This window comes from Micromys minutus (genome assembly GCF_963924665.1).
Source record: "Micromys minutus genome assembly, chromosome: 8".
Taxonomy (NCBI): domain Eukaryota; kingdom Metazoa; phylum Chordata; class Mammalia; order Rodentia; family Muridae; genus Micromys; species Micromys minutus.
This window is the reverse complement of record NC_137977.1, coordinates 64,648,055-64,661,623: the sequence shown is the minus strand read 5'-3', so window position 1 is coordinate 64,661,623 and position 13,569 is coordinate 64,648,055. Positions and strand designations below refer to the sequence as shown.

Genomic DNA, 13,569 nt, shown 5'->3' with positions numbered 1-13,569 from the left:
AGGAATTAAGTACTGACAAAAATATATTCATATAGTTTTATGCCAAAATGCCTTTAAAAATCTCTACATGTATCCCTCTCTTTTTTTTTAAATAAAGTTTTAAGAGAAAAAAAAAGCAGCACACATTTGCTGCCTCACCCTTGTGGAGGGCAAGTCTAATACATGTGCGTCTGGAGCACACACCCAGAGCACGGTTAAAGAACCATATGGGGGTACTTCCTGTTTGACCCTTGTGGCTATAGTTGCATGTGTGGCTGAGGTTGAAGGCCTAGGGGTTCACTGCTTCTGACATTACAATGCTTTAGGGGTGTCTCGTTTTCCCTGAGGGGCTTGGGTAGGGATGAGTTAGAACCCTTCATGGGCTCATCTGATGGCATTTGCACAAGGCCTGGGGTGTCTTGGAAGCTGGTGTGGCCTGGTGAGGCTGGGTGGCTCTTGGAGCCTCTGGTGACTCACATTTCCACCCTGGGCCTCCACCCTCCACCCACCACCCTGTCCAGCACTGAGGGAAGAAGCTGGTGTTTGATTTATCAGTAATGTAGGGTTAGTGACAGACAAATGGGGTGTAAGCAGAAACTAAGCGTGAGCCTGAAACGGCTCATCTCAGGAACTGACTTCATTTTGGAGGAGATAAAAGCCAGGACAAATAGCCGTCAACTCAGTGGCCACCCAGCTGTCCCCAGGTCATGAGCCTGTCAGCAGGACTGGGGACTCAGAGTCTGTGAGTGGCAGACACCCTTCCTCTAATCACTAGGCCCACACCTCATCGACAGCTGAGAACAATAAGTTTGTTCACTGAGAGCCCTTTAATATTTTTTTAAACATGCAAACAGCCACTGGGCTGAGGTTAAAAATACCACGTGTTTTGCATTTCTAGGTCCTGATGTGGCATGAAATAGCCAAAGAAAGGCTTCTCGTATCTCCTCGGCGTTTCCTCTTGACAGAGGCTGGGGCATTGCTCTGACTTTTCCCAAAACACATAGACTGGTGGGACATCCCAGGTGGCAGAGCCGAGCTTCGTGTACAGTACATGTTGTGTACTACTGGAGTTTTTTGGGGGGAGGGGTACATGTTGTGTATTGCTGTTTTTTAGGGGTGTTCTCCCTGTCTTTCTCTGCTTTTCTGTCCCTTTCCCTGATATGTGTTGTGGCCAATGTCAGCCTGGATACAGGGATGGACATTAGAAACAGTCTCCATTATGTGGGCCCCTCCAAAGAAGGCACACAGGACAGAGTCTTTGGACTTCACTAAGTCCACAGGTCCAGTGCCCTGGAGCAGGTCAGTTCACGCCATCCCCTGCGTGGGCGGAGTATCTAGGGGACCCAGAGCACTATGACATTACTTTTCTTCCCACTCTCTCCTCCCCGACCCTCGGTTTCTGGGTGACCTGGAACGGTTTTGAAGATATACTCTCCCCAAAAGTGACAGGTTCCTTTCTGCTCTTTGTTCCAGATGGCCACCACGTCTGGGAGATGGAAGCAAAAACTGACCGAGACCTGTGCAAGCCAGTAAGTACTTAGAAGCCTGCAGCAGAAACGCAGGGGGCCAGTCTGGGGCTCCTGTTTGTTAAAATAAAACGATGCTTTAAAACAAAAGACAGAGGCAGTAGAGAACTCAACTGCAAGCCCCTTGCCCAAACAAGCGCTATTAGGATAGAATCAAGACAGTAACAATAACCAGGAGGCAGAAGCTGGACAGAGCTTGAGGCCTCTTTATTCTGGGTGTGCTTTGCTCTTTAAAGGTACCAGGTTCGGTCTCTCTCACTAATTTGAGTGGCTACCCCTGGGAGATCTTGGTGTTCTGAGCCTCATTCATGGGCACCCAGCACCTGCCTGGACATGCCACCCTGCCTGTGTGACTTGCCACCACCCTCTCCAGAGAACGCCTCAACTACCTTCACTCTTGTTTTGAACTTGACGCGGATGGCAGGGCAGACCGAACCGGATAGCTCAGATCTGCTGGTTGGGTTTGCTGAGGATCAGTGGTGAACGTGTGGCTTTGCCCGTGGGTGACATAATTGGTCCGTCTCCCTGCACTCATACGCACCTGCCCTCTTCACCTTCACGTTAGGTCATTATTGTCTGTGATTGGCTAATTTTGTCTCGAATACTTCTGCTGGCATGTTTCTGACTGGCATGTTTCTGACTGCTGGTGGGGTCTCGTCATCTGAAGTGGCCATTGGAGACCGCCTCTAGCCAGATCCTCTTGGCTGACTCCGGTCTGCCCGCACAGTCCTGCAGTTGGCTCACTTCTCTGCTTGACTTTTGCAGTGCTGGAAGGTGAACTAAGGACCACACAGGCTGAGCCGGTCCTCTACTACTAAGCTATGTTCCCTACCCCAGCAGTGTCTTCTAATTGGACATTAGGGTACAGATGGTTAAAACAACTGTATGTTCAAACAAATCGGAAAACTATCACCGAGTCCTGTGTGATATCTGTCTAGTCTCAGAAGAACGTAACAAAATCCAGTGTGTAGGTTTTTGAAGACATCCCAGACCCTCCCTAACTCTATAACTCAGCTCCACGGACTTCTTACCAACAGTCCGGACAGCATTCTTGTGACCACAGGGCACGAGGAGCTTTTGGTGCGCCCTTAATGTATGGAAATGGGATTTAAATGATGTCCAAGACCTTAGGCAAATCTGAGTGAAGGACCTTTTCTGTGAACACGGGGCAGCAGGAATCACACGAACCCCATGCTGGTAATGGGGTTCACAGAGTGGACAGGCTGCCCTGGCTCCTCAGCCCAGCAGTCAGTGTGTCTGCTTTACTTGCAGCAGGCACAGGCTGCCTTCTTGTCCTCTAGGAGAGTCTAGTAGGATGAAAAAAAAAATCTTTTCCTGCTTCAGTTCCTGTCAGGCACTGAGACACTCTCAGGAAACCTTTCCAAGTACTTGTCAAGGGAAAGTCCCCCGCCCTGGCCGGAGTGATACCTGACCATTAGGATGAAACATTAAACATTCACCCACAGTGCCCAGCTCCCTCCCTCCCACTGAGGAAGTCCTTCTCTGCCTCAGTCTTGTCTCTTGACTTCGTTCAAGTTGTCTTTAAGGAAATGCTGAAGGCAATGGCACATACACACACTTGCACAGGTGAATGCCTTCGAGTGTGCACGCACACACACAAACACACACAAGCACATAGAGGCACACACAGAAACATACCTGCACACACACTGCATTCATAGATACATTAAAGATGGGCTTCTTCTGTGTATGTGCTTATGCATTGCCTGCACCTAAGAATATAAACCTCAGACGGTGGCTTTCCTGAGGCCTGTGCTAGGAAGCCTGTCCCTTCAGCCCTTTCAGCTTTCCTTCCCGGGGCCTCAGGGGCTTTTTGTTCCTTCAGCCTAAGCATTGACAAGAAGATGTTGCTGTATCTTCTCCTCTCTTTCTTCTGAAGAACCATTTCATTTTTAGATTGGGCAGTAGCTGCCACCACTGGGTGCCAGCTGCCCATAGGCAGTAGTACTATTTAATGTCCCCTTCAGTGTCCTAATGACCACCATGGGGTGGCCCCTTTCCTTTCACCTGACTGAACTCAAGCTCTACAGACAGATTACAAAAAGCTGGACACAGCCCAGGCCTGAGTTGCTACAGTTTTGGGGCTGCTTCCTGTGAAGGTGGTCATACTGCGTAGGCAAGTGCACTGTAGGCTTGGCCCGCCCCTCCCCCACCCTGGTTTCTTCTAGCACTGAGGGTGGGTGCAGCAAGTTAATGGAGAAAGCATGTCCCGAGATGGAGCCCAGGGAATGGAGCCCAGAGGGTACCCTAGCCAGTCCTGCCCTGGTGCTGGCCTCCAAGGGCTGTTAGTGCTAGGCTCTCTGTACTAAAAGAGGCCAGAGCTGAGATTCTTCTGGTTTCTGTTTCTAAGGCTGAGACTTTATTAACATAACTCAATAAAGTTTGCTACCATTGATTCACGACCCTTATAACAAGCTATGGTTAATTACTTTAACAACAGAAAGGATACCATGGATTTTCCTGACACATTTTTTTTTCCTGGCCTGTTAAACTGAAATCATATATAAAAGAAACAGAATGAAGAAATGTATGGATTTGAAATCCTCAGCAGAAATCAGGTGGGGCACTCAGAAGCCCCGACCTTCCAGGAGGCGGCTGCCCCATGCGGGGGTGGGGGGTTACCTAGGGCTGGGCACCCCTGGGACTAACTCTAGCTCACAGTCCTCACTTGGGTGTTCCCACTCAGTTCCAAGTATTCATGGCTTGCATTTTTGTTTGCCCTTGAAAGAGCATGTAAAAAAAAAAAAAAAGAAAAAAAAACTTGCATATTTCTGTTTAAAAACAGGAAAGAAAGCAGCAGGCACCTCACACTGTCCTGCTTTATCTGCTGTGTTCTCAACTGTTCCACTGCCCTGGCTGATATCTGCTTTGTCCTCCTGATGGGGACGCCATGACCACTGAAGTCAGCTGTGCCAGTGGTTGTAAGGCAGCTCCACCCTCTGAGAGATGCCCACAAGATTCTCTCTTTATGTGTTAGTTCCACCATAAGGGTCTCCCAGCCTTTGGCCATGTGAGAAGCCGATGTGCTGCTTCCCTAAGAAGCAAGTGCATGCTACCTATGGTCAATTCATGATCAGACATGTGAGCCGGTCACACACAAACGTCACCATCGGAGGCCCTCTCGGTAGCCAGAGACAGCTGTTTGATTGGCAGTGATGCCTGGAGACAAAGCGTTCCTGGTCTGTGAAGTCCTGATTGCTTCTTCTTTGCTGTTTTCCCACCAGAATTCCCTGGTGGTTGAGATACCACCTTTCCGCAACCAGAGAATAACCAGCCCCGTCCAAGTCAGTTTCTATGTCTGCAACGGGAAGCGGAAGAGAAGCCAGTACCAGCATTTCACGTACCTTCCTGCCAATGGTAACTCTGTCTTTCTAACCTTAAGCTCTGAGAGTGAGCGGAGAGGAGGCTTTTACTGAGCAAGAGGCTGTAAGAGGATGTTGTTATTAAAAACAGTGTGGCTCCTTCACACCACGAGATAGCCTCTTCACAAGAAAGATCAAGTCGCCCACCCCCTCAAAGAAAAGCGAAGCTGGGTGTGTTTTCCTGTGACTGGTGCATGCTGGGGTAATCGCTTGCTAGCCTTTTGCAAATGTGCAGCAGACCAAGCAGCCCTCACTCAGGGGCTGATGGGGTCTGGATATAACCTCACAGACATCTAACCTCTGTGAGTCTTTGGGTTAGAAAAAAAGTATCTGTAAGTAGCTTCAAAAATAAGCCTGCCTTGGTCACTGGGGAACAGACATGATCTTGTCCTCATGGTGACGGCTCCACACAGCATGCAGTATGTCTCCACTGAATAGTGCTGTCCCCTGGTGACGTGGGACTTTCAGATGGAAGTTCTTCTGCCCAAGTTTACTCATTTGGGGAACGGCTTCTTCATTCGGAAATGATCAGCTCACCTTTTCAACTTTCTAGGGTGTTTTATTTAAGAAAATACCTTTTGTAACTCTTCTCCCCCCGCCCCCGCCCCCGAAGTGTGTAGAAAGGTGTGTCCCAGGCATCCAGGGTTTCCTGTGTGGTACAGGTCATTCTCCTGCGGCAGGATGTGTATACAGAGAGCAGAGTGTGGGTTGTTATCCTGAGTTCTATTGTATTTTGGGTAAGCTCAGCTATGTCAACAACCTTTTTAAATTGCGACTTTTTTTTCCTTTAAAAACTTAAGACATTCATATAACTAAGAGGGAAGTTACACAATAAATACTGTAAAAGCAGCTACTGCTATCTTAGTAAAAATCAAGGTGGTTTTGTTGTTGTTGTTGTTGCTCTGCTTTGTTTTTTAAGGTTTCAGGTTTGTTTTTTTCTTTTCTTTTTTTTTTTTGAAGTGTAAAGGCATTTGGAACAGCTTAGACAGCAAGAAAAATTGGTATTTAAATTCTGAAGCCAACTGTCTTATTAGGAAACACCTAGAAAAGCTCTTCAAAACTAGGACAATAACTTGGTTATGTTCCCATACAAGGGCATCAGTATAAGTAACTGCCAGTGCTGTGGGTGACCCCAGAACAGCTGCCCACACCCCATCCTGCTTCTGCCCTGGAGTTAATTTCACAAGTCTCTTCCTTTTGTGAAATAATGTACAATCTTTCTTACAAAAACAAATCTTTTTTTTTTTTTTACAAGTGCAATGATTGTGTTCGACCTGTACTTTAAGCATGGCTGATCTAAGATTTTAAAAGGTCTAAACTTTATAAAGAAAAAAAAAAACATTTTCTAAAACAATGTGGAAACATTGTGAAGGCTAATCTCCCGCTGTTTGATGCACATTTGAGTCCTTGATGGAGGGTTTTGTAGGGTGCTCAGTTGTTGTAAAGGGCGCTGTGTCAGAGGGGTCTGCGGTGCAAGTGTCCTGTGCAGCCGCAGGGCCTGGTGGCTGGGTATGCCACTGTCCCCCACGCAGCCTCCCACGCTGCCCTCCCTTGGTGATGAGCACCCAAGCATGCCAGCTGCTCCACACGAACTTGCTCTGCACCAGTCTGCCCCCCACAGACCACAGAGCCTCTTGGTGGAACCTCCCATCATCCTTATGCGCGGCACAGGCCTTCCTCAGCCCTTCCATGTTCACCCATTTGGTCCTGACCCCTCTTCAGTCCTTTCATCTTGCCTCCAACTCCAAGATGGCTGCCCACCTCCAGCGTGGTCCTGGGGACCGACCGTGTTTCCACACCATTAGACTGTGAGCTCCTTCAGAGAGACCTTGGCCACCATAGGGTTGAATCCCAGCATTATTCGTTGCCTGATACCTGACTGGCTACCCACATGTGTTGTTGTTGTTGTTGTTTATTAAATAAACACACAGATGGAGAACCCCAGTTCCCGTGTCCCGTGTTCTGTCTGGTGCTCTCCCCCTGTGCTCCGTGGCATTTGTTGCCCTGGGGTGTATCTCTGAGGACACCAGTGCTGACCAATACCTGTATCATAGCTCCTATATCCTTAGCTTGCTGCATTTGAGTCCTGGGGACTCTCCAGGGCACACAAGTGGCTGTTGATGAGCCTGGCTCCATGATCCTTCCGTCTTTCCTCTTGGACACTGGCTTTGAAGTTACAAGCCTTCCCCCTGAGTCTTTCTGTGTTATTCCACGTATACTTGTACTTTACATGTCTATGATCACCTTGGACACAGGTTCTTATGGTCAGCAAATATTCTGTGTTTGAGAAAGTAGGAATAAATGCTCTCAAACCCCTCCTGTGAAGTTTATTTTTAATCTATAGATGTATAAATTCGAGACTTGTTTTAGTCTTCCTTCAAACTTAGGTGTGAGGATGTTTCAAGGGGGCTGCATCAGACTCTTCTCCCTTACCCTTGTGGAAGGGCCCTGTTCTTGCACAAAACTGTCCCTTGTCCAGGCCCCTTTGAGTTTCAGGGTGTTGGAAGTCAGTGTCCAAGGTATTCTACTGTGTGTAAGGCAGGAGGGACGCCGGCTTTGTTCACTCCTTTGTCACCTTACCTGTGTCCTGATACCTCTACAGCAAATTAGCTCGCCTAGTTGACATCCACCTTGGGCCATCCTTCTCCCTTACTCTCAGTTAACTGTGACAGTGGTCAGGTGGTAGGAAAATAGGGCAAGTGGCTGGGACCCCTGAGTTCTGAGCAGGGGGTACTGATATCTTTGGTGTGTGGTTCTAGGATGACCCTGGAAGGGCAGCTTCACCTCCTTTCCTCCTCCTGGTGTTTGTCTAACAGGGAAAGTTTCCACTTGAAAGAAAGGCAAAGTGAGAAGGCCAGTGCACACTCACTGGAAACCCTGCAGCAGACTCAGTGGGTCTCTGGGATAATCATCAGGCATAGATGCTAAAAGCACCTGCAAACTGGGGAGACTTCTCAGTGCCCAGACCCAGGCAGGGAGGGCCTCCCGGGCTACCCGAGACTAATTTTGCTTTACTCCCTGAAATGATACTGTAATATCTTCCTCACTGAGCTGTGGGGGCTGGGACAGACATTGTCATGAGGTGAGAGAGCTATGCCAGGAATGTCTAGATCTGAGCCCTTATTCCAACATGTCAATTATGATTCTGGAACGATGAATGGGTGCAGGGATGTCTCCTGTTTGGGTTCCAAGATGAGAGTCTCTGCCAGTCTGAGACTTCAGACTAGCTCTTTCCCCCAGTCATTCCTGGCAGGAATTGGTACCTGCTCTCAGGTGTAGGGGTACCTAAAAAGAGAAGAGAGTCACTTCATTGTGAAAAGTAACCCCAAAAGTCAGTATTTCTGTACGATGAAAAAACAAATCACAATAAACTATAAGATTCTGAGATTCTGTCAGTTTGTCTGAAACAGTTTTAGCTAGTTAGGAGTCCCCTGGCCATCCTGAGTCCAGGAACATCTAACCCAAACCCTGACCCCACTCCTAGCACTGGGTACCTAAGTGAGAACAGAGACTCACCTGGTGACAGAGACCGGTGTATGCCTGTAGGGTAGAAAAAGCATTTCAGCGGGACCAATGTCAGTCAAGAAACCCCTGAGGCCCACAAGGACAGGCTGGCCCCAAAGGCCAGGAGTCCATGAACCTCTAACACCCTCTCCCCAACACACTTCTTTGCATGTACTCTGGGGTGGAGCCATGAGTTCTCTGGAGACTAAAATACCGTAAGGAACTTTCTTGAACCCTTCCTGATCATTAGTGAGCGCATCTAAGATCTATTTTCATGTCAGAGGAGTAAGAGGAACGAACCACTCCTGCTGAACGCTTTATTGTATCCCTAGAGTCTAGAATCACAGACACTTGAGTGGACTTGAGCAGAAAACCTGGGCCCTACATAGAAGCAGAGCCCCCACCTTATCATGGTTTCTAGGCATAATGGTCTCTGTAGCTCAGTCACTGCCTTGGCCACAACTCTACTGAAAAGACCTGAGACCATTATGGCATAGCAGTATTGTGCAGAGCCCACAGCTGTCTGCTGAAGCACCCATTTCCTATCCTAGAAGAAGCCTGGGCAGGCCCAGAGAGAGGGTCTGAGGGCTTGCCTCACTCCAAGGCTATCTTATGGAGAGGTCCCAGAATGTAATAGTCGGTTGGGATTAAAGCCAGGACAGTTGAGCCTTTCCTTCTTTCAAGAGCCTATAAAGGCTTCAAACAGCAAGCATCACAATGTGGTGTGTTCATTCTAGGGACCCTGCCTCTCGATTTTCTTCCTTGTGGAGAGAGCAGAGGTCAGGTTGGGTTGGGCCAGGGAGAGCTGTCTTCAACTTCTAATTTCCTCATCAACCAACTGGCCATTGTAGCTCTATTTGCCAATGTTCAAATGACACTGGTCAGTAGACATTTGGGAGAATGGCCAAGGGCTGGCTGGACCTCTGCATCAAGGAATCCTGGCCCCTTAAACTCTCAAATCCATCTCCAGGGAGGAGGCAATCTGGTCCCATACCAACATTGTCGTGAAGACAATAAGGAGTTAACACTTGGACCCATACCAGCCCCTCAGTACCATGAGGAAGGCTGGGCATCAGAAGAAGCCATTTCTGTACTGTATGATCTCCCAGGTCTTCCCAAGTATTAGAAGGCCTCAAACCGAAGTAAATGCCAGAGGCACGCTTGTCTGGGTGCTAATGTGATGGTGCAGAGAGATGCAGGCCTCTTAACCATATGGTGTATCCATGTATAGGCACATACCTTGTGCTTCTGTGGACTTTCCATTTTCACAAAGGGAAGGAGATGAAGGGCAGAAGGTTGTCTGGGAGATAACTGACTAGAGAGAGAGAGAGAGAGAGACAGAGACAGAGAGAGCAAACCATGTGGCTGAGATGTTTGGGCCCCTAGCTGAAGAACCACAGGATAGAAAACCTGCAATTTACAAGGGCCTGGGAGGAAGGCCAAGGGCAGCCTTGCCCTGTGTGTTCTTGTGGAAGATCAGAGAACACAATAGGCCATTAGGATGAAGGGCAGGAAGGTAGTTTTGTTTGGAAATCTAAGGGCCTTGTGCCACCACAAACAAACAGAAGTGTGAGTCAGAGTGAGCTGAGCACCCAAGGAGGCTGAGCATGAAGGAGACGTGCATGGGCAGGGGGTGGGCAGGAGCAGACTGCTCTGCTTGTCATCTGCCACCTGTGAAGTACGTTCGGGTCCCTGGCTGCCCCGCCCAGGTCTGCCCTATGTAGTATGTCAGCCCCAGAGCCCCAGCTGCTGGAAGGAGAGTTTCCATCCAAGCACAAAGATCAGCTTCAGGAGCCAGTGGATAAAACATCACCGGTGTGTGTTTTCAGTGTGTATGTCCTTCTGTGCCATCTGCTACCGTCAAGAGTGTGTATCACTCTTCACCTGGATATGGCCCGGCTGCTTTGTTTGGGCTGTGGGCTAGTGTGCACAGGCAGCAAGCCATTCCCTTCCTTCTCTGGGTCAGGACCTTGTGGCATGACTGGCCTCTGTGCTAACTTTGATACTTCTGGAAAGGGTACAGTCCCAAATCTCAGCTGCCCATGAGGTCCTGCATAAAAGGCCTGAGCCAGCAAGTTTTTAGCACGTGCTGTTTTCAGTCCCCAGAGGGCTGAGCTCTTGCCCTTCAGGATTTTGTATTCTGCCGGAACATACCTCCATGGAGTCCTCCCACTGCATCCCCTTGCAGATGCTCCAGATCTAAGACAATCGTTGGCTCCCAAGTCCCCAGGAAGCTGGGATCCACACATCTGCCCAGGCACCAGGCACCTGAGTGGCAAGTGTGGCCGCCCACCCACAGGCTCACAGGTCCTGTAGGATCTGAGGATACTCAGCAGGAAGATGTGTGAAGCCTTTCTGGCCTGAGCTTGTGTGGCTCTAGGTGTTCTTAGTTCCTGGCTTCTCTTGCCCCTGACTTATTGTTAATCGTGAGGCTTAGACTTTAATGTCACTCTGCCGTGAAGACAGTCTGACTTTTGTTTTATAGGCATTTCAGACTTTGGACAAAACCTCTTTTGCCCAGCACTAGAAACAGCTGGTACAATAATTCAAGTCACAGCACTTGAGTAAAGCAACAGGACTCAGACAGAAGGCATCCATCCACACTTGTATGGCACGTACTTCCTGTGAAGACCGCGGGAAGGCATCAGGTCCCTTGGTGTCCGAGTCTGCCTGGCAGCTTTCACTGTGCACAAGAAAGAGGATCAGTAAGGGTGCTAACCACCTGCTTCGACACAATGACAAGATGCCATAAGCTGGCTAAACATCAGTCACCAGCAACCCTAATGGTGGCCTAAAAGCCCACCTCCAAATGTCCTATTGGGGATTGGTGCTTAGGAAGGAAGGAAGGTACAGGTTGTCATTGATGGATGCCCAGATGTCTGGTAAAGCAGGCTGTGTGCCCACACCTCTGTCTCAGAATCTTTACATAGATCCTACTGTCTCGCTGTAGGAGCAGATTAACCCGACGGTCACACGTTGGCCACGCTGTCTCTATCGTGTATCGTGTGTGATGACAATGTATCTGTCTGTATGCACCCTTCACGCTTAGGTCTGAGCTAGGCAAGAATACTTAAACAGAAACAACAAAAGCACTGTGTACACAACTGCGTGGTTTCTCTTCATGCACCCACACTTCCTTCGTGTGTCAGATGCTGGGGAATTGGAGGCACAGGTTTCAGATGTCAGTGAGACTTGGCTGGCGAGGTTGCTCGGTTGCTAATGTTTTTTAATAAGTTGTCATGATTTTCCCCCAAATAAAATAGCTGGGAGTCTGAAGTGCTGATAGCTGGTGGAACCTTGAACCAGGATGCTGTGTTTAAAATGGAAACCGTTCCATCTGTCTGCACAAGGGTCCGTAGGATGTTTGACTGATCCCAGGCAAAGAAGACCACAGCCTGTCTGCATGGCTTTGGTCCACAGTAGACACATCCAGGCTCCCTCAAGCACAGGCATATGGCCTATGTATCATCAGGCCCATTTTGGGAATAAAAGACATATCTGCATCACTCCAGGAGAGAGCTGTCTTGTTCCACTTGCCCCAGTTAGAGGAGAGTCATTCTCCACCCTGCTCCCTGTTCTGATAGTCAAACCTGGGCTGTCCTGTACCCTAAGCAAGCGCTCTTAAACACTGAGCCACATTCCAGCGCAGCTGTAGGTTAGGGAAGCCAGTGTGGGTCCCTGTGGCTGAGGCCTTGCCTATCTTTCCCATGTAGGTGATCAGACTTAAGGTTCAAAGCCAATCTCTGAATCAGAGCTTCCATCTTTTCCTGGGTCCTAGTGAGGACCTTCTTAGCTCCTCTTCTCTATCCCACCTAGTGAGTGTTTGTGAAATATACACCCAAATTCCTGGCTAGGACATAGGCGGTCATCTGTCCACTTGGATGACTTGGAAGCAGGGCAGCAGAGGGAGCTGGGACAGTTAGACACAACTGGCTACTTCTAGACTCACACTATAGATGTCATCAGAAGGTCCTGTGACAGACAGAGAAGAACAGGATCTCCCAGGAGCCTTCTGTGTGCCTATACTTAACAGCCCCAGGCTCAGAACAAACTTAATCCTTAGCAACACACTGGGGAGGGCCTCGGATCCAAGCCACAGAGACCCCGGCTCTCACCTGGACCTTTTACACAGCAGACAGCCTTCGGAGAGCACCTGTAAGACATTGTAGAAGCATAGCAGCCCATAAAGAGCTCCCCAGCCTGACATGGAAGGACAAGCCCAGAGGTGAAACTCGGTGAGACCCAGGAGAACAGCATCAAGCAAACATGACCTGCCCAGTGGTTCACAAATGAAGCTGGCTGGCCTCACTGGGAGGCGTCCTCAACCTGATATTGCAATGTAGAAACAGAGAACTATTTGCTAGACGTAAGTCTCAAGTCTAAAGGAATTCTCTTTAAGGCGCCTTGGTCCATAGACCATCACTGCAGGGGCTGCAGGAGATGGGACTGAGAAGGACCCTTCCCCATCACATGACTGAGCAAGTGCCATTGATGGTGTCATCCACACTTAGCTGGAAAAATCCTGGAGGCCAGTGAGTCCCAACCTGGCATACAAACTTTGAGGTGACTCCAGGTCAAACCCCTCAGCTGTCCTTAGACTCTGCAAGGAGTGGGCTCACCACACCAGCACCTGCATTCGAGAGTCCTTCTGTGCCCCGAGGCGGGGGGGGGGGGGGGGGGAGGCAAAGCATACAAGGTTGCTGGGCTACAGTGGATGCCGTAGCTGTCAGGTGCACACAGTGTCAGGCACACACAATGACACACATCTCCCATGGCCACACAGACCCAGCATTGTGCTGTGCTGGGTTTGAGGAAGCAGTCACAGCAGGAGCCAGCAGCCCACCTTCTTCATGAGGGCATGCTTTGTCTCTGACAGCTGGCCCCGAAGATTGCCATTAATCCTTCATGTGCTTGCTTTCCATAATAAACTCTACATTATAAACTCACAGCTTTGCTAATGCCATGTTTTCAGCGTGCCAGTCCACAGCATTGCGGTGAGTTCTGCTGCACTGGCTTCCCTTCCCCGCCCCCTACCCAGCCTAGCACGGAGACATTGCGTCACATTCCTGCTTCCCTCTGGTGCAGGAGACAGACCAGCGCCCGGGGCTTCTGTGGAGCACACGTTCCATTTCCTGACTAATAGGAAGCAAGAGGCCCTATCCTGCAAGGCTCTCAGC

The 13,569-nt window shown here is 49.3% G+C and overlaps 1 protein-coding gene across 3 annotated transcripts in view; it reads left to right on the top strand.

Annotated features, from left to right (window-relative positions):
* Nucleotides 1–13,569, top strand: part of NFATC1 (nuclear factor of activated T cells 1) — a 106,886-nt gene that overhangs the window by 58,603 nt on the left and 34,714 nt on the right. For all 3 annotated transcript variants that reach the window (XM_080919904.1, XM_080919902.1, XM_080919903.1), the window contains exons 7-8: nucleotides 1,453–1,508; nucleotides 4,751–4,883. In XM_080919904.1, the coding sequence (XP_080776030.1) occupies nucleotides 1,453–1,508; nucleotides 4,751–4,883 (189 nt within the window). The remainder of the gene's footprint in view (nucleotides 1–1,452; nucleotides 1,509–4,750; nucleotides 4,884–13,569) is intronic.